General features: G+C 43.9%; 1 protein-coding gene across 3 annotated transcripts in view; it reads left to right on the forward strand.

The window, feature by feature from the left end:
* Nucleotides 1–21,053, forward strand: part of arhgef10la (Rho guanine nucleotide exchange factor (GEF) 10-like a) — a 120,717-nt gene that overhangs the window by 27,193 nt on the left and 72,471 nt on the right. For all 3 annotated transcript variants that reach the window (XM_084349885.1, XM_084349883.1, XM_084349884.1), the window contains 10 exons: nucleotides 181–281; nucleotides 746–823; nucleotides 2,211–2,390; nucleotides 3,527–3,643; nucleotides 9,565–9,657; nucleotides 10,568–10,738; nucleotides 12,732–12,877; nucleotides 13,795–13,967; nucleotides 16,826–16,941; nucleotides 18,153–18,280. In XM_084349885.1, the coding sequence (XP_084206011.1) occupies nucleotides 181–281; nucleotides 746–823; nucleotides 2,211–2,390; nucleotides 3,527–3,643; nucleotides 9,565–9,657; nucleotides 10,568–10,738; nucleotides 12,732–12,877; nucleotides 13,795–13,967; nucleotides 16,826–16,941; nucleotides 18,153–18,280 (1,303 nt within the window). The remainder of the gene's footprint in view (nucleotides 1–180; nucleotides 282–745; nucleotides 824–2,210; nucleotides 2,391–3,526; nucleotides 3,644–9,564; nucleotides 9,658–10,567; nucleotides 10,739–12,731; nucleotides 12,878–13,794; nucleotides 13,968–16,825; nucleotides 16,942–18,152; nucleotides 18,281–21,053) is intronic.

The raw sequence follows: 21,053 nt of genomic DNA on the forward strand, positions 1-21,053 counted from the left end.
TCGCAGTGTGTCTCCAGCTGCAGTGAGATCTGAAGGCTGCCTTTCTGTTGTTCCCTTTCTATCTCTACCGCACACACACACACAAACACACACAGACACACACATACACAAACACAGTTAGACACACACACTTGTTTTAACCTTTCTGTATCTTTCCCTTCCATTTCCGAATGTCTGCAGAAGAGGAGGATGATGCAGGATACCTGGATGTGGCTATGTCGGAAGAGAGGCATCCTCCCCCGCAGCTGAGCCCCATGCCGGAGGGGCTGACCAGCCACCAGGTGCACCCGACAGCTTTTTGCAAACATTTGTTCTTATTTCTGTGGCTCGCAAATGTAGAAACATGCACTCTACTTAAAATCTTGCATTTAAGTGAACATATTCTTTACCAAATAGCCTTGAGATAAAGCTCTAGGCTGTCACGTTAGAACTTCTTTTGTTATTTCAGTCGGTTTATACATCTCTTTGCTTTATTCTCTTTATCCTGTTTGGAGAAGCAGTGTGTTTTATAACCGCTCGAACAGCGGCTTTCGTGTCATAGGATGTTCAATGACTCAGCCCTCCGATGGAGGCCTTGTTCAAACAGACATACTCCTCTTTGAGTCTTTTTTCCTCCTGTGACAAACACATGATTATAGTGCAATCCATCAGCCTGCGCTGTACTTAACTGAAAGCATACCGCACACTGCAGCCCCATCATGTCCTCTTAGTGCGACATTTCCTGACTGGTCTGTTGTCTGCGCAGGTTGTCAGACGCCATATCCTCGGCTCCATCATTCAGAGCGAGCGGAGCTACCTGGAGTCTCTCAGGAGAATCCTGCAGGTGAGCTGTTTAGTCCCTGTTGTGTTCCTCTGCCACATGCAATATCTTCACCGTTTAGCTGTTATGAATTACACTGGAAAGAGAAGCGGTGATATCCATCAAATTACCGAGGTGTCTGAGCATAAATAATCCTGATGAAACAGCCGTCCTCGTTCCCGTTGCATTGTGCTGATGCTAAGACAGAGGGACGCTCAGGCTGGCGCAGGATGGGGTGCAGCCTCTCCTCTTTAGTATCTCTTTAGTGGGGAAAAGGAGACTTGTTATCTCCTCATCACAGCAGAATAAGAGGAGCGCCTACTGAAATGGAATCAGCAGCAATCAATGACTGCGTTATGCACTGCAAGATCCTTCACTGTCAAGATACAATGCGCTACCTTTGTTGTCGAGTGACATGATTGCGGGCGATACTTTGGGAGGTTTAGCTCTTTTGAAATCGCTCTTGGTATTCAGATAGTCCAGCCAAGTGGTAAATGCAGTGTCTCCAGACAGATATCATAAAAAGATGAAAGGCTAAAAGCACAATTAGACATTGAGGGCTGTAGCTTTCATTATTGCTGTAAAACAGATTTCACAGTTGTTCGTGTTTTGCTGCCTGCTCATGTTCCCGCTGTCGATGACTCATTTGCTGTGAGGGATTTTGTGGATATAAGATGAACGAAACAGCAGAAGAAATTACCTCCACTGTTGCACGGATAGATTGATTTTATTAAAGACATTTTTATCGGACAGAGTGAGGTGAAGAGGAAAGACGGGAAGAGGGGGGGGAGCGAAAGGGGCACGACGTGCAACTAACTGGCAAACGCTGCACTTGTATGGCATGTGCTCCCAAAAGTGTTTGCTAATATTTGCCTTGTACACAATAAAATGTATTCTTAGGGTTAGGGTTAGGTTAGCATTCAGACTCAAAGAAGTCATGTTTACTGACTTCCTCAAAGAATATTGCCCGCAAAGGATCCGTCAACTCATTTCTGTAGGCTATGCTAATATCCCCAAGAGTGCTGACTGAAGAATCAATCAACGCCTCTTTCACCACGTTGTTCTTGCATCTGTAACTCTGCTGGGAGCTGTTTTTTTGCCATTATTATTCTGGCTTTCATGATTACAAGTCACCTTGCGTTCTGAACATGTTTGCTCATGGCAAATGCTGTTTTATGGGTGAATCCGTCGGCTCGACGTGCTCCCAGGCGTAATGACTACATTTCCTAGTTTCACTCGATTCATAGGATATCCGTCTGCTTCCCCTCAGTCGTCTTTTTGTGCTGCTGAGAAGGAGAGAAGCTTAAGGCGGGCGGACTGCTGATTCATCTTAAGCACCCACCCACGCACACATACATAAGCACATATCAACAACAATAAAAAACCCAATTTTCTCTCACAATCTCACCAGGAATACCACAGACCGCTGATGGAAGCTGATCCACGCATCCTGAGTCCGAGGAAGATCCGGCCTATATTTTACCGAATCAGGGAGATCACACAGTGCCACTCCATGTTCCAGATCGCACTGGCGTCACGTGTGGCTGAATGGGACAGCAGTGAGAAAATCGGAGACTTATTTGTTGCATCGGTTAGTGTGCGTGCGTGCGCATGTTTCTGGGACGATTCTTCGTATTTTTTGCGAAACAGAAATGCAAACTGGAGGATGATTTGATGCCTTATGTATGTGTGAGTGTCTGTGTGTGTGTGTGCATTGTTTGTTTGTTTCTGTCGCAATGAATTACAATACAATCAAAGGATTGCATTCTGGGTAAATGCACTTTTTCTTGGCATTTCTATCTGAAACGCTTCACATGCGATCTCTGCTACCAGAATTATAATGAGCTACAGGTTTTTAGAGCAAACAGGGATAGTTTACCCCAAACATGAAATCAATTACAGTTGTGATGAATATCTCCACTGCATTCACTGATCTCTAGGAGGCGTGTTTACACATTTTGGCCCCAGAATAATAGTGTTCAGCGAGAGTATGCTTTTGTGAGTCTCTGCAGTGTGCTCATCCATAAGGCCTGCTCATTATTTGCCTATTAGAGGGGCTTATTCGACCCTCCACTCCTCTGCTGGCCATTATAGTGTTGTTCCATTCATATCCTCAGACCTACCAGCAAATAAGGCCACACTAGAAAAGGAAAGGGTTGGGACTGTGTACTCTTCATCTGAGAGTGTATCTCTACCTGCGGGGCTTGTAGTAATATCTGAGAGGCTGGGTCCTGAAGGAGGCTGCGAGCAAAGAGGGTTAATACCTCCATGCCATTTGCTAATTCCCCACCGCTCCTCAGACCGCCACTGTCGGCTGCCCGGCGTGGATTTAATTGAGGAGAGAGAATAAATGTCTACCGCACAACAGACACACCCCCTCCCACGCACAACACACACTCGTTCACACACCGCCACCTCAATCCTCTTTCCCAACCTCTTAAATGGCTCGTGAAGGGTGTTGCGGTAGCCGTGATAGTAAACAAACCAATTTTTTTAAGTACTATACTTAAATGGCCATTTTCTGGCCTCTCTTTACATTGAAATTACCCACGGGTTGCCCTGCAAAGTGGATGGTTAGCCAGACATTGAAGATGTCAAAAGAAATTACACGACAGTGTTTTGTGGATGCTGTCGTAAAGACGAAATAACAACACCACAGAACACGCCCTTTCAGTGTAGGGCTTTTGTTACTAATTCAGATGAGTATTCCTGTTTCTGTTTCCACAGTTTTCCAAGTCCATGGTGCTGGATGTGTACAGTGATTACGTGAACAACTTCACCAATGCCATGGCTCTCATTAAAAAGGCGTGCATGTCCAAGCCAGCTTTCCTGGAATTCCTAAAGGTGAGTTTCAACTCATGAAGTACAGTCAACCCAATATCCAGAATAAATGTTGGGCAGTGCACATTTTTGCAAACCACAGATATGCTGTAACATGTCTTTAGGTTAAATTTTCATGTTTAATGTTCTGACAGTGCTGGGCTTACGGTCTGGTTAGGTTTTAGCACATCAACCACTTGGTTAGGGTTAGGAAAATATCACGTTTTGGCTTAAAATACACAGTTTTGTCACCACAAACATGGCTGGAAATAGGAACCGATGTCTCATTAAAGATGTCCAGTGTGTGTACATGTTGTACAAATGTTGATATGATACGTATGTTACTTTAAAATACATAATTATCTGTGGTTTGCAGAAACCAGAGATTTCTTTTATTCTGACGTCTGGGCACAATATAGCTTTTATAAATGTTTTCTTAATTCTCAAATAAAAGTTGCTCATTTGTGTTAGCACCTCTGTTTTGTTTTCCTGTGTTGTGTTCAGCAGATGGTGAATCTAGCAAAGTCCCAAAGCTTAAGGCTTTAATAATGCATACTTCTCAGGTTTCCAAAGAGACAAACACATAATTCATTGTGTAAAAAGGTGGTTATTTACACAAATTTACATTTGGTTAATGGATGTTATGAAAGTTTGTCCTGATTTTGTGAAATTGTGTTGTCTACCATCAGTATTATTAACTTAAGGCTGCAATTAGATTAAAGTGCTGTATAAGCCACTGTGCTATTTTTAACTCTGGAAATGTACAAGGTTGTCTAGGTAATGAACATGTTTTCTATGTTCTCTATGCAACTGAAACTCCTTTCAGTGTATCTTACAAAGCTCCTATGAGATTTATAATGAAACAAGGAGAAATCTGCTAATGAATTAAAACCTCAACTAGAATAAAATCTGATTTGCAACAAAAAGAAAATGGAAATTACAAAACATCTGTGAAACAAAAGTGGAAATTGGACATCTTTCCACCACCCGACACTCAAGATGTGTTTTTCTGTTTACTTAATCTTTCAGATATTAATTTGGGATCATGAACAAGGAAACATAGTGCCAGTGTGTGCATGGAGGGTGCCAAGCAATTATTTAAATGTGCTGAGTTTAACAATTCCCTGCGCGCCTAGCAGTCATGCATGAGTATGACCTGGATCATTGAGCTGTAATGCTGATTTACAGAACCAGATCACACAGCTGACAGCCCTGCATGTTACTCCAGATAACATGTGTCCCTTTCTCTTTGTTGAAAGGCTCCTCTCTCTGTTGAGGCTCTCGCTGGCAATGTGAAGACAAACCAAATAATAAATTGGCTAGACACAGACTGGAAAATACACTGAATCAATGACAGACTTCATTACGTTGCTTTTAAAATGTCGGTTGGGTGCACTGACTGCATGCACATTTGCACGCCAGGGTATTTTATAGGTAGGGACTATATAATACAGAGATGGGACTCAGTTTGAAGATATTAAAATGTAAAATGAGAAGCATCTCAGGGAGTTCAGTGCAAATCAGCAGTTTTTTGATGTATTGGAAGTTTTAAAGGTTAGAAAATTGATTCTCATTTTGTGGATAAATGTTACAAGTAAACCAGCAACATTTGTTAATTGTGTACACAGAAAAAAGTAATGAAGGATAAATTGGACCAGACATGGGATTTCTGAATTATTATGTACAATTAGGTTATTATTATTGATGTACGTCCAGTCTAGTGTAGTGGAGCATTATCCAGTTCACCGGATGCAGAAGCAGCTTGGGTGACAGGACTTGCTGGAGGTGTCATTGGGCCTTTTCTATGGTAATTCACTTCAGCTGTGAGGGGAAATGTCCACTTGACAGGTCCAATGACATATAAAGTCTGGTCCTTTTCCCCTTTTTCTTGACATCAAACCTACGTGTCAAGTATTTTAACCCAAAATTAGCATAAGGGACAGCTCCATCAGTTCCAGGATACCGGTAGAGGCTGAGGCCCTCTTGCTATGCAGTTAACGTTGCCTGGCAACAAATGCAGGTTTTCTCAGTCGGGTCGGTGACACTGCTGCAAATGTATTGTAAAGAACAAAGTGAAGTGTTCCCGATTTGGTACATCACATCTAGATATACTGTATGACGTCTGCATTGCACAGTGAGAATTGGTTACAAGCCCTGTAAATATATGAGAAACGTTGACTAACAAAGTAACTCTGTGCTGTGTTAAAGGGAAAAAAAAGAAAAAGCACAGAGCCTCCGCTCTGTTACACACAGGTTTCAACCACTAATGGGATCTTAAAGCTCAACCACTTTCCTCCACAGAGCAGCGGACTGAAATTTGCAGCTACCTGCTCAGCCAGTCAGGGCTGATCTTTTCCAATGGTACTAGAATCCACTTTCATTAAGTAACTAAAAGGAAAACATGACATTGAGACAACTTACTTGGTGGTGAAGGAGAACCACCTCTCCAACTTGTGCTTTTTGGTGGCTGATCCTCATCCTGAGCATGTTACTGCCTGCGTCCAGGGGGCCCTTGGATGCTTGGACCGCAGGCTGCCCACCCCATACTCAGAAGACAGCTGTTCGGACTAAAGGTTTACCAATAATTAATCTTTAAAGGCTGGAATAATGAAGATTTGAGCTTTAAAGAAGGCCAAATATACAAAAGCACAGCAGTTTGTGGTGTTTCCAGTCACAGTGCTTTCTATTTCTCTCTGTAAAAAGCTTTTGAGAACTTGACACAGGAATTTAACCTTCTTAAGTTTCCTGAAGAGTCTTTTCAGTGCTTTTTTTATACCAAGCTGGGGATATGTGCAGACCATGACAGGCTGCTCTGTAATGTTGATTCCCAGAAGCCCAAAACCGTTCACCTGCTCCACAAATAAATACATCTGGATAAATAAACATCAAATTCAAAGTGATAAATACATAAATCAGTGATGTAGGTGCCAGCGTGACTGGGGGAAGCTGCACAGCAATCGGCCACTGGTGGAGCAAATAGTACTGATAGATTATGAAACAATCGGTGACAATGGTGCTGACATCCCTGCATCAGTTTCTTTCACCAGCAAACTCAAGCATACTCTCCAGATGACAATAAGATGTCATCCCTCTCTCGACAGAAGAGGTGTTCATGTGTCCAAAACTTTTTTCTCAACCTGAAATGGATACTTGGAAAACCTGGCATGCATAAAAAAAAAAAAGACGCCAAGTCTGGCGTCGGCTTGCTCGATCTCCCACCAGTGAACAAGCAGCTGCAGTTAAAAAACAGAAGGAGCGTAATTTTTCCTGCACTCCACAATTCACTTATGCGTCTTGCCTCAAGAAACTCATTTTTCTCCCTGTGATGATCATAACAAACCATGAGTTGATAGATAGTCCGCTCTGATCCATTCTGGTATCAGACACAAAGATCCAAGACCTGTGGCGATACAACAGGACTCCACCTAACCTGATTACAATGAATATCATTTGGACATACCCTGACTCAGGGTTTGATTAAGAACTGAGTGCACCAGTAATTTGTCCGTCTTCAGAGTTTCCTCAGCGCTCATGTGAGCACCCTTGCTGGTCTATGGCACCTGTACATATTCCATTTTAACCCCAGGCTGCTGGCTGGTTGTATCAGATAACCTGCCACTCCTTTCTTCCTCTGTGGAGAAATATTCACAGCTTGGAGTTACCAATACATACTGCTGGTGACTTTCTCTACATGGTGGGAGTCTGACACCGCCACCTCAAAAAGACAAATGATCCCTCTGTTGGTCCAGGCTCCAGTGTCTGATGGAAACATGACTGAGGTTGGTGATTATGACAGACAAGAGCTCTCTATCAACTGAGAAAATTCAGGTCATGTCCTGAGAGATCAGTCGGGTGAACTACAGCTGCATTCGTATCATCTCCGGTAGTGTTACGGTGTTGGACACCATCTGTGTTAGATTTGACTGAACATGACTGCCCTCCAAAAAAAAGGGACAAGAGAACTTCTCCTTAAAAACCTTCTCATCGACAAATGTCTCTCTACCTGACACCACTCAAGCATTTTCAGTGCATGAAGCAGGAAATCTCCATCTCCACTGACCTGGTCAGGTGTGGTAAAAAGATTTCACTCGGTGCTCCTCAAACTTTTGATAGCATCCACTCCGGGGTCACCTTTGGTTTTCAAGGTTCCCTGTAAAAAGTTATGTACTGTATCCATCCAGTTGCTGAACACTTTATCTGGCGGATAAGAGGAGCATCTTTGAGATTACTGCCTTCCTCCCCTCACCTGTGATTTAATGGTTAGGTGGCTGCTGACTACTGAGCACTGGTGTCTCCTTATAGTGACTGTGTATATGATGTCTTCTGCTTGATGTTGGTGTTTTTACACTGTACTTAGCAAGGCTAACACTTTGTGATCTCGGGCTGACCCAGACCAAAGAGAAACGGGTGAAATATTTAGGGTGTCAATCAAAAACACAGTTCTTTGATCATGCTGTAGGACACACCCTCAAATTACTTGTATAAAGTCTCAACTACCTGCTGTGTCAGAAATTTATGGCTCTGACACACCAGGCTAGCTGTCTGCCGTTGGTCAATGTCGGGGCCATCAGTGAGCATCTGTGGCCTAGTTTTTGGACTGTGTCCCACACCATTGACACTAGTTGGCCCTTTCATCATCTTTTCGGCCGACTGAGCATATTGAATCGGTGGTGGTGGCTCTGATTGGCTCTTCAGCTAAGCAAACACATGCAGGAGTGGCGCCTGTGGCTGTAGTCTTTGTGGTGTGTTAACATTTTTGGCTGAGACCAAGGTGATGGGAGGTGACACAGCGATTCTTTGACGTCACTGTGTTGGTGTCCGGGCCCGTAGGAGCAAAGATCCACGATGGTTCTGCTGTGACCAACAATTTAAAACCACCCAGTTGGAATACAGCGTGAAATGATGCAGAATTCAATAAAAGTCGAGTGTTATCCTGCTAAATTAATAATTTATTGCACAGTGTAAGGACACTTTTAATTCTGTTGACTGAAGAACAGATTTAAAACAATGTTTCTGGTCAGTCTGGGTGTGGCGGAGTGGTTCCTCCTAGTGAAATCACAGGTTTTGCCTGCTGGTGTGTCAAGATGTTCAGCAGAGCTCAGAACAGGTTTTCATTTTGTGACATTTCCTTAAAAAAAGGTGGAACATTTTAAAATGAGAGTTCGGTACCGAGAAAAAAAAAGGTTTTTAAAATGCATTAATATCATTTGATAATATTCTGTATATGATGACCAGTGACTGAATCCTCTTTATTCATTTCATTCAGCTGGAAACATCAGATATTCTCAGATAATTGTGAATCTAATTTCAATATTAAAGGCTGGGAAGGCAAAAAAAAAAAAAAAAAAATGGATCATGGTATTACAATTACCAATCTTTATTCTAATATCAGAATATCAATATCAATACATTTTTTGTTATTGTACATGTGTACGTGTGTACATGAAGTAATTGATATTCAGTTCTAGTGTACATGAAGGGAAAACGTATTATTAGAGTAAAAGGCGACAGATTATGTTAACTACTGCACTTTGTAACAAATGATGTCAGTCTCAGCAGACCATTTTCTCTGTTTTTCTTATTTCTGTCTGACAGATCTTACATTTACCATCACACCATCTATTAAATGTGGCCAGTGACTTGCCTTTCTCTACTGAAACAGACTTGACACTGCACTGTAAAACGATATCTTCTCCTGACCTACGCCCACAGCAATACATTAGACATAACACACTCAAACAATCTCCTCTTTCATCCTCTCATATGACGAAGAGACCTTGATTTTCATACCTTATTCTCCCACTCACACGCCTACACATGGTCTATAGAGATTTCTGACAAGCTGCATTTAAAGTAGGAATAGCATAGTTTCCTCTTAGTAGTCATTTTGTGCAAGAATATTTCTACAGCTTCCGACTTAATCTTTTTTATCTTCATGTTTCCAGAAGAAGCAGGCGTCTAGTGTTGACCGGATCACCCTGTATGGCCTGATGGTTAAGCCCATTCAGCGATTCCCGCAGTTCATTTTGCTCCTGCAGGTATGAAATATTTTTAAAGTGCTAGTCATTTCATTTGTTTTAATGATTTCCATCAAATCATACTAGCTAAAACACTTCCAATATGAGAAACCGGAGTGGCATTAAAGATTCAGCAACACAGACACGAATAAAGATCCAAAGCTGCAAGGCCGCACAATTGATTATGGATTTTTAACTAAAGCACAAGTTGTACCTCACACACTTTTATACTGGGGTTAGCCAGAGCTTGAGAAGTAGCTAGCCACATCAGTTTTTCATACTGCTGGCTTCACATCCCGACTTCCACTCTCTATTCCGAGCAAAGATTTGGTTTTGAGCTTGACTTGCTGGATCTGCAGTAGCTCATTTCATCCCTCAGTAGGCATTGATTATCCATGAATTCAAAAAGATAAGTTATGAATGTGAATCAGGCATTTTCTTCCTGCCTAAACTCACTATTCCAAAGAGGAAGTGTATGTTTTAAATCATACATTACAGGGAGCCAGAGCTCAAGGCACTGGGGGTACATCTCAGACGCATATCAAGACAACACCAAGCTTTCACTTGGTCAGAGATGCAGGACAAATATAGACATGCAAGCCACACGGCCTGCAAGTAGACAGGCTCTGATTATTTGGAAACATTGTAAGTCAATGAGCTTTACAAAGTTTACATAACTCGTGAAAAGTCAGCGCGCTCACAGTTACCTAAATCCTCTGAAATCTGTGACAGTGACACACCTGAACGCAAAGAGAGCATTTGACCCAGATTTGAACTTTTCAAAGCGAAGACAACTCTCCTAACCAGAGCACATTAAGTTGTTACAATTCAGCGTACTGCAGGAAACGGAGGAAAGTTTTGAATCATACCCAGAGAGTGGTTTTTAACTTGCACTGCCTTTACCAAAAACTTTCCTTGTGACCTTTTCTAGGACATGCTTAAGAATACACCGAAGGGCCACGTGGACCGTCTGCCCCTGCAGCTAGCTCTGACAGAGCTGGAGATGCTGGCTGAGAAGCTGAATGAACAGAAACGAGTAGCTGACCAGATTGCAGAGACTCAACAACTAGCCCGCAGCGTCAGCGATCGCCTGCTCAGTAAGGTGACTGGATGCACATGCACTCCCCCGTGCACATGCACGCGCCCTTGCGCACGCACATATGCCCCAATCAAATCAACTGTGAGCCAGCCTCTGAGCCCTCTGTGTTGTTATCGCTGTGTGCCAAACACCTATAAATTAAACTAGTATATGGCAATCGCTTATATCACTTTCCCACACATTAATCTGGGGAGGCATTTTTATTTAGAGAAATTATCTCCTAGAAATGATGCCCATTATCATCCCTAAACAGTACCAAATGCAATGGCAGAGGCGTTGCCTCTCCATTACCACACTGAAATTACAGTCCTGCCGCTGCAAATCTGAACAAATGCTGCTCTGAATAAGAAGAATTAGGGGGTAAATGAGACATTTAATTGGAAGCTGTAAGAGAGCTATCTCTTTCACCCTGTCGCTCTTCCTCTCCCTCTCCACTCTACCTCCCGTCTATCCCCCTCTTGCACTCCCTTGCTTACTCTCTTACTCCACTTATACACTCTTCTTCTCTCTCTCTAGTGTGACCGCATCTTCCTCTGTCTTCCTCTCTCCCTCGCCCTCCCCCCCTCTCTTTATTTCCCTCTATCAGCCGTTGCTTTCCAGGACTGTGAGATGAGCTGATTCGGCCAATCTCCTCCACTCCACACAGAATTCCATTTGCAGCGGTGACACTGCAGAATTCCAATAGGAAACCGTCTCCTCTATTGCCCCCATAACCATCCAATGAAATATTCATTCTTTGTCTCAAAGTATCTAAGTCGCCGGAATAGGACAGATAACAATGTGAGTGAGAATGGGTTTCGTACACATTCACGCACACAAACACACACACACATGCACCACACGTGGATGGTGCAATGCCCTCTGTGCCTACTGATGCTTGAAGACTTTAAGGGTGTAGTCTTACGGCAGCCCACCTCTTGAGGGAGCCGTACAGTTTTGCGGCCATCAAAAGGCAGTCTCACTCGGACTAATGACGCATTTTGTGTGCTATCTGTGCCTCAGCTGCAGATTGCCCGCAGATATGACATCCTACTCTCTGAAATATGGTCAGGCGTGTCGCTGCAGTGCGTGTCGTATAATGGACGCAGCAGAGAGATCTATCATTCGCTGAAATTTGTGCCTTTTCTGCAAACGCAAACATCAAAGTATCAGGATGTGAACTCCATGTTCGGACTGAGACGGCAGCTTGCGGTATAGTGGCTTCACTGAAACTGCAATGTGCCCGGCTTTGATTGGCGCAGTATGCATAAAACTAAAAGTATTGATTTAGCAGTCATAAAAGAAGCTGGACCAGAGTGATAAAAAAAAAAAAAAAAAGCTTTCTGGTGCTATTTCCCTTTGCCAAACATATGGATGACTGGAAAGCACAGCGTGTGCCAACATACTGTAGCATAAATTGCATCTGCTATTGGATTCTTTAACTGTCTGTGTGTGTCTGTGTGTGGGGGTGCATGTGTGTAAAGGTGTTCATGCAGCAAACTGTTTATACATTTACTGTATATCCGTGTGTAGTTGCCTAGTTGTGGCGGAGAGGATTGTGTGTCCCAGCGCTCATAAGCCAGTTTGGACTCTGCGCTAGTGCAGTGGCGTGGTGGATGGCATGGAACAGACAAAAAGACAGAGTGATCTGAAGCATGCGTTGGATTATTTATTTAAAAAAAAAAAAAAAAGTTCCTGGCAGCTCCTGCAGCCTCGGTACGTTGACGAGAGACTCCTCTCATCATTGTAAACATGTGCGCAAGGCAAATGTGTATTCCCCTCTCGCTAAGTTTGCTGCATGAACAGGCTTGAGATGTGTGCGTGTGTGCGTGTGTGTGTGTGTACATATGCCCACATTAAGCGACCTTCAGCAGCATGAATGTGTTGCTAATCCCTGATGAGACATCTGTTCCTCCAAGCCTGACTTCTGTGTCCTCCAGGCACTGAACTCTGGAGGACTGGCCCCTTTGTGATGCTGTCTCCTCCGCCTCTGATCTGATTGCTGTGTCCCTTTTAGCAACTCAACTCGGAGCAGGGGTCACTGGTCCTTTGTGAGACGCTTATTGAGACTGTGTATGGCGAGCGGGGACAAGTCCTGAAGTCGAAGGAGAGAAAGGTCTTCCTCTTTGATGATGTGCTCATCTGTGCCAACATAAATGTCAAGTAAGTCCCGAATGTAGAACAAGTTGAACGAAAATGCCCTTGCGTTCAGAAATACTTTGCTAATGCGTTCATAATTTGTCGTTCTAGCATGAAGTTCTGTGCAAGTTTTGAAAGGGGAGTCTGCTAAACTGCACAGTTTGGAGAAATAGCTATTAGGTGGCACAGGGCTCTAATGTGATGCCCTAGGTTTTGCAAGGATATTTTGGCAAACTGCATAGGAAAGAGAAATAGCTGCTAGGGGTTTTGAGCACTATCTGGAGTTGCAGGAGCTTTATCAGCTTTAAACAAATGGTAGAATGCCTAACTACAGCTACAGGAGTCCTAGATTACTGACATAAAACATTTTTTGGTTTCTTTCCAATTTATCTTATGTGACAGCACCATTGATCACATCTCTCTCTCTCTCTCTCTCTCTCTCTCTCCTTGCCCCTCTCCCTCCTCCGCTCTCTCTCTTTCTCGCGCTCTCTCTGTCGAGAAGTAAACGGGGAAAGGGATTTTGCACATTTTGCAAAGCTCCTGTCAAAGATGTCGCTTAAAGCCCTCTTCTTCAGCCTTCAAAGTAATTATCACTCTACGTCTCATTCAACTCAAGTGTCCCGAAGTTGACTTTGTCTGCCCTCCAGGATCTTGACAAACCGATCACAATGTTGATTGTCTGCGTGATTACAGGAATACATGAATAGCAATGAACTCCTCCTCACAGCCAGGGGTAGCGTTTTGGCGGGGAACATGGGTGATCATACAGATTCTAATTCCCACTCTCCGAGTCTTCGTCGTGGCATTTCAAAGAGCGTCCCCTCCTATGGGGTGCAGGGTGCGGTGCTCTACGCAGGATGCAGAAAAGGGAGGGAATGTCTCGCAGGTTGTTTTCCTTCTAAACTCTCAGATCTTAATTTTTTTTCCCTTATCTCCACCAGAGGGCCTCCGGATATCAGCAGCCTGGTCCCTATCGGCCCCAAATACACCATGAAGTGGAGCGCCCCCTTACAGCAGGTGCAAGTCGTCGAGGTGGGGCAGGAGGGCTCTCAAAGCAAAGACACCCTCTTCCAGCAGAGCGGAGCCAAGCGGCCGGGTAGCGTCTGCACTTCAGGTGAAAACAAAACAAATGTGAACCACTCCTATCTCATTCCTTCCCCCCATGTGTCATCCTCTAGTTAATCTCATCACTTGGACTGACTTTTAGTCTCAGCCCCTTACCCTGACTCAGCAAGGCTAATCTGTTTCTGTTCTCAAGTGTCCCGCAGAGGGCTGGAGATGCATCTGCGCTGCTTGTCACTCTGATTGAGGATGTGTTTGTGAGGAGGATAGTGATGACGGTCACTTGTTCCCATCTGCCTAGGGTGTTTTATCTTGGAGAGAGATGTGGGGGCAGAGAGCCCCCTGCCGCAGCATCCCTATAGTCTCATTTCACTCTCTGATAGACCACAAACACATCTAGAGTGGAGTCATCAATCTGCAAAGATTATTCCCTCCCTTTCTAGGCCCAATTAGAGAGCCAGTAGCAGTAGATAGGGATCTGTGGTTGAAACACTAGTTCTCCCACCACCCCTCACTAAACTCTGGTGTATACAGAGCTTGACGAGATCCCTGATAAATGCACCATGGGAAAAGGGAGATACAAAGCCTTATCAGGATGTAATGGTACAGGCTTTTTAAAGTTGCAGCTCCATGACTTAAATATTAATGGTGCCGTCTTCAGAACCACCCGTGTCATGCTCGGCAAGCAGCGACTGTTTTGAGAGCCGGTTTGGATTCTCACTGGATTAAGTTTTCACTTTTGGCTCAGGTGGTGTATACTCACAACTTTGCTGCAAGGTTCTGGGATCACTTAAGGTGAGCTCTCAGTGCGGCTTCCTCTGCTTGTTTTCTCGCGCCTAACAGGGGAGGTTTGTTTCTGTCTCTGGCATTGTCTCTTTTCTTTTCTCGCCGTTTCGACACGGTGCGGTCACCTTAATCACGTCTATCCAGAAACCTCCCGGAACATCTGTGGGGCCGATCCCCAAATTTTCATTCAGACAGGCTGTCCCATCTATTTATAGTTTCATCCCCTGTGATGTCATTCAGTGGTGTCTAGTCTAAATCCTGCGCTCCCTCAACGTGGCTCAAAATGGAGTCATTTTTCATCTTCTGCAGACCCTGGCGCCCCTCTTTATTGAAGAAAGCTGGCCTTTAGGGAAATACACGCCCGTCTTTCTTACTCTCCCCCTTTGTCTCTTGTTATGTCTCTGTCGGGCTGTCTCCCTCTCAGTCTGATCAGCACACAGTCCCACCGATGTATCTGCGTTTTTTTTTTTAATGCAGCGCTCCAGTTGTTTATCCTCACGCCGTCTCACCCCCTTCTGCCCTCGTCATACATCCCTTATTGCTGCTTATCTTTTGACCTGCTGCCAGGAGAGCAGTTTGCTGTCAGAAGTGTACCAGTGGGCTTTGGCTGCAGATCAGACAAGGGTTTTGATACAGGTGTGGAAGCTGCATTGTCTTTAAATCCACTGGCTGGCGTCACTGGCACGGCAGCCGAGTGCTAGATTGCTGACTTATTCCATAGAAAGCAGGGATGGACCCCTCCGGGCTCTGGCCTTCCACACCAGTGAGCTACGTGCCTGGCGGCCGGTGTGGATGGCCGTGTCTGAGTGTGAAAACCATATCCTGCCTCACCAACGGGATTACGCTGGATTACAACTCAGCACATTCACCTCTCGGGCTGTAGCCAACAGCAGGCCCCAGAGGACTCAACGGACCTGTACAGGGGACTAGGCAATCCCTCTGGAGAGGACAGGAAGACATTGTTCTTGCAGCTTGCAGCCCTTTTATATTCAGATGTCTCACCTATTGATTTCCTTGCACAGATGACAGATGTCACTGGCTGCCTGTGACAAAGATCCCATTAAACCCCAGAAGCTACAATGGAGCTCTTTAAATGAACAATCCCAGCCCACCCCTCTCTTCTCCCCCCACTCCCTTTCCCTTTATGGGCTTCACTCTCACTCCGTTTATGCACGTGGATAGACAAAGGGTGTCAGGTCTCCTCGGAGCAGCACGCCTCACTAAGCCCGCCTACTGGCTCAGCTCTTCTGCTGCTTTTCTACGTGGCAGCGGTGACAGTGCAGGACAGCTCTGTAGCAAAATCTACCTGCAGAATTTAATTAGGCAGTTCTCATAGAGGCTGCTGCTGGGAAGATGTGGGCCAGGGGAGCTAGGACGGAGGATGGCAGACAGGAGGAGACACAGCTATCGATTGGCGGCAGTAGGAGAGAGAGACTTTGAAGGTAGCGGGCCTCAAATCGATGCCGAATTTTGCGTCTAATGAGACACCTGCATTCCTTTTGGCCAGCAAAAGGGCATCATAGCTCCAAATAACAGTTTCTCCATCTGATTGTTTTTACTCATAAATTCACTCTCTGTAGTTCAACAAATAATGAAGATCGATCCATCAACACATCGAGCCTCTTTTATTAGTGCCACTAGAGTTTCGGCAAAAGCAACTTTTCTCTTGCTGCACTTTCACGTCTTCTCAGAGGCAAGGTCATTGTTTTCTCCGGGTGTGGATAACACCGTCTGCATCAGGATAGTTGGTCCATATGCCATATACTATATGTATCGTGTCCCGTCCTGTCTTATCCATTCTTACATTGTCTCCTTTTAATGATTAGCTGGTTGACAGAGGATAAATTGCCAATCAATCTAGTCACATGTGAATTAAAAATTTCAAACATTCACTTCTCAAAAATGAGATTTCTCCAATTTATTCCAGTGTTTATTGAATATCTCTGGGTTTTGGAGTGTTGGTCATACAAAATAAGCAATTAAAAACATGACCTCGAGCTTTTCATCCTACTTTCCATTCTTCTTTGACAATTTAGAGACTAGTTCTAGTCCAGCCCTTGTTCTTTTGCATAGGATTATGCAATATGTTGTTGACAAACCCTTTGCGTGTTGCCCACCTCTTAGGTAAAGCGATCCTGGGGCCTCCGCGGCTCTACCAGGAGCTGCAGGAGCTCCAACATGACCTTTCCGTCGTGGAAGAAGTCACTCTCCTCGTGGGCACGCTGCAGGGGATGTACCAGGTACATGTCGCTTCATGTTACACTTTTCGCTGTGGCCGGATTGTCTCACGGGGAAAATGTTCATCACACAACATATATAATGCAACAAAGTCGGCCAAAAGGCATAGGTTTTCTCAGTCCAGCTGAGTCTACAGCCCACACCACTGAAGTCACAGTTTGTTACATTTATCCCACCACTCTCAGGGTTTTCTTGAAATGCCTTAGTTCAAATTGGCCACGGACTGACCTTCAAACATGGTATTCTCCCCTCCAAAGACAGTATCACAGATTATTCATAAGCCGGTTTTCTCAAGATACGATATGTGCATTTATAATGTATGAAATGTCGAATGTATTCTGTAAACTGCAGCTTACCTTACGATAGCTCTTAAACCCTGAGAACACTCCAAAGACTCACAGAGGCAGCAGAGACAGAACTGAAGTATGTACAGTTAATTTAAATTACTTATTTCAGCGCAAACTAAGAGATCAAGTTCGGATTGGAACAAGCATAATCATTTGGGGAAATCTCTTTCTGCTATTCCTTTTGTAAAAGCATGAAGTCTCCCATCTATCTCCTCATCAACTGTGCCACAATGGTGGGTATGAGATGTTCCCTCTGATATACCAGACAGAAGTGTCAGATTTTCCATGTTGCAAAAGAAAAAAAACAGCGGCGCCCCTCCTGTAGCGTTAAAATCAGGACACTTCCCAGTAGTCTGCCGCTAACACATTAAAAGTACCATACACTGCATAACACAGTCAGGGAGGTATACTCCAGCAATCACCGAAGAGCCTCTCAGGCTAATGGTGGCACCTTTGCCTCCCTGCACTTAATGAGCACAATGTCCTCAGGAGGAGTGATATTAGGCTGGCAGTAAATGACTTATTTTCACTTTCCGCCCAGTTATAATATTGTCCACCGAACAAATAGACGAAATGCTTCTGCACAGCTCATTGACTTCAGAAAATTGATTTGATTCTATTTGACTTGAGGGACTGGGGTTTACAGTAAAACGGATGCTGGTGTTGAAGTAAATTCACTGTTACATTTTAGGGGATAAAATGCCATAACCATGTGGCTTCGAATGATGAACTGCAGTTTTCTGTGAATGGATGTGTGGGAGAATATCAATGCTGCAGCCCCAACTACAGTGTAACTCTGTGGTCAGTATGCATGAAATGCTACAGCTGAGAAACAAGTTTTAACTCTGTGCCTTTTTCCATCAAAGAACCTGAACACCACTGTGGCGCAGGACTGGTGTCTGGCTTTGCAGAGGCTTATTCGTATCAAAGAAGAACAGATCCAGAGTGCGAACAAATGTCGCTTACGCCTGCAGGTGCCTGGCAGGCCAGACAAGTGAGTAGTATCTCACATACAAATGTGCTCTAAGTGAAATGTAAAATGACCACAACAGCAACAGTAAAGACTAGAAATACATCAACGGGAACACCAGGGGTTTTCCTATGTTAGTAACTGATTTTAAAAGAGCCAGGCTGTCATATAAACCACTAAAACATAGCTCTTGTATACAGTATACCTTTTCTTTTTCAGTTTTTTTTCCCAGGAAGGTGATGTTTTTGATTGTTTGTCTGGTATCAGGAGGATTATGGGAAACCTAGTGGTGGAAGGGTGTAGGAAATCCCATACATCTTAAAATCCTATAGATGGTTTTAAAGCTCAGTCGTGTCAAAACATATCTAACTGTAGGGAAACGATGACTCCATATCACATTTCACATACATTCACTACAAGTAACGATGAGATTTAGGGGTCGCCGACGCATGTAGCTGCTCAAACTTCATATACATACATACGGTAAGCAAGTGTTATGGAACATTCGGGGTAACAAAAGTATTTCCTCAACCTAAGGTGTGGCTACAGACACCAAATAAGGTTTTTTTCTAAATGCAAATTTAATTCAGATTCTTAATTTCTTAAAATGTCTTCCTTGTTGTTTGCATGTTTCTGATGGGACGCTTTTTTTTATTATGACGTTTTTTTTCTTTTACTATATGAAAACAAACCTCCCGCTGACGGCCCCCTAGTGGCCAGGAGGGATCTTTGTTTACACGATCCTGTTTAAATCAATCTAAAATTTAAAAAAACAAAAGCTAGCACATTCATTTGAGTGATTAAGTATTAAAATTGCTTCAAATATTCAGAATTGCTACGTATCAATATTTTGATATTTTTGACATCACTTATATGCAGTAGGGGCGAGCGAGTACACCACTACCTGTATCTGTTCATCCAACAAAATTATTTGGATCGCTACCTGTACTTGGGTGGGGTTTGTGGGCGGAGCTTTAATCTGAAGTGGGAGGGGTTTACTAGAAAATATAATTTGCCTGAAATAGCGATATGGGTTGAGCAGAGCAGCTGCTACTGTATAGTTTATTATGTAAGAGAAAGCTATTTACAGAACAGCCCCAGAAGTGAACTTCAATTCAATGTTTTTGATGACAAGAATAAGAGAACTATTTACAGAAGAAGCTTTTTATAAACTTGACTAAATAAACATCAGTCACCCAATGAGGATTTTCCTTCATCATGAGTACAGATAATGACACGTTGAGTACTTGAGTGACACTAGTTCTTGCAAACCCTAATATCCAGACACATATATGCGTAGCACTTGCAGATTTGCTGATCAGAGAGGAGTGGACCATCAGACTTGGCAGAGGTATGTGCTCTCTGGGTACCCTTCTTGCAGTTTCCCTCTTTAGATAGTTCGCTAAATGAGTAACACTGGTTGTGGTTACATATGTGCACTTACATCCCCGGGCCAACTGGACACCCTGACTTTTTTTTGCAAATAAGAGGCATGAACAGTTTATTCTGTCGCGAGTGGGTAATTACCTGACTCAAATAATTCATTTCCTTCAGCACTTGGATGGAATAATGAATAGCCTCCACAAAATGTTCCGTTAGTGCGATTTAATCAAAACACTTTCTGCTTCATCCTTTACCTAACATTGGACCTTTGTGCATGACTTTTCTGAATTACTTCATGTCGACACTGTCTGTGCTAAAAAAAAGCCAAATATTGAGCATTTGGCATAGTAGCATATGCCTCTACGCTCGAGCTATAATCCATCTCCTTGTGTCTGTAGAAATGTTTTATTACATCAGTCCAAACGCAAAAACAGCAGTTCTGTTGCTGAGCAGGTATTTAATCACAGCAGGTTAGCTTGTTATACTAAAGATGTTAAAAGTGGTTTTCTGAACGTGTCAGAGTGAATCCGGTTGGGTGGAGTGACTTCTCGATGACTGAACGCCTACTCAGGAAAGAACAAAGATGGCAAGGAGCGAAACATATGAGTAGCTTAGAGTACTGCACAGGAAGTGGGAATAGCAAATAATGGCAGATAATTATGGATCCCATCTCGTGGCTTCTGGTGGGGATAGGATAAGAAAGAGGCAGGAGGGGGGGAAAAATAGAAAGATTGCGATAAAGAAGCCAGAGCCCTGCTGAGAGACACTAAGCAGGAGAAGGAGAGGAAGAAAGAAAGAGTGAGAGTGATGATCGACCTCCCCCATGAAAGACTTGGCTCGGTGCCGGCAGGGCAGCGGCAGTCAGAAGAGTGGGTCTAATGCTTCAGAGCCAGGGAGAATCTAACTGTGCCAAGCCAAGCTAAAGTGACAGCTTGAGCAGCGGAGTTGTGCAGATCAGTTCTCCCACATCTCCCAGCTTCCTCGTCGGCTGTCACACCAGGCCTGCAGGGCCAATCTGCTTACTCAGATGTTTGGTGGAGCCAGATGTCATGCTTACAAGAGAGTCCCCGAATTCCCCTTCAAGGGGTACCCTATTTGCTGAGTTCTTGTGATAACGTCATTAGCAACCATACTGACAAGGAGATTTCCCACCCCTACATATGTCCAAACTGTAGATTTGTATTTAAAACTTAAATAATTTAGGGCAGGACCTGCGATGAAGGAGTGCTTGGAGAAGGCCACAGAATTTTTATGGAGAGATAAACTGAGAGAAAAAGAGCCAATCCTGGTTGTGTCGTGTGATAGCAATGTAATTGAGGCTGGGCCTCGGTGTCAGGTGGCTGGACCGGCTCGAGCCTTAGGGCTGGGGTGACAGGTGGCACAGCGGGTGCCCAAACCATTCTGACACTACCCA

This window comes from Pagrus pagrus (assembly GCF_965226575.1).
Source record: "Pagrus pagrus genome assembly, chromosome: 3".
Lineage (NCBI taxonomy): Eukaryota > Metazoa > Chordata > Actinopteri > Spariformes > Sparidae > Pagrus > Pagrus pagrus.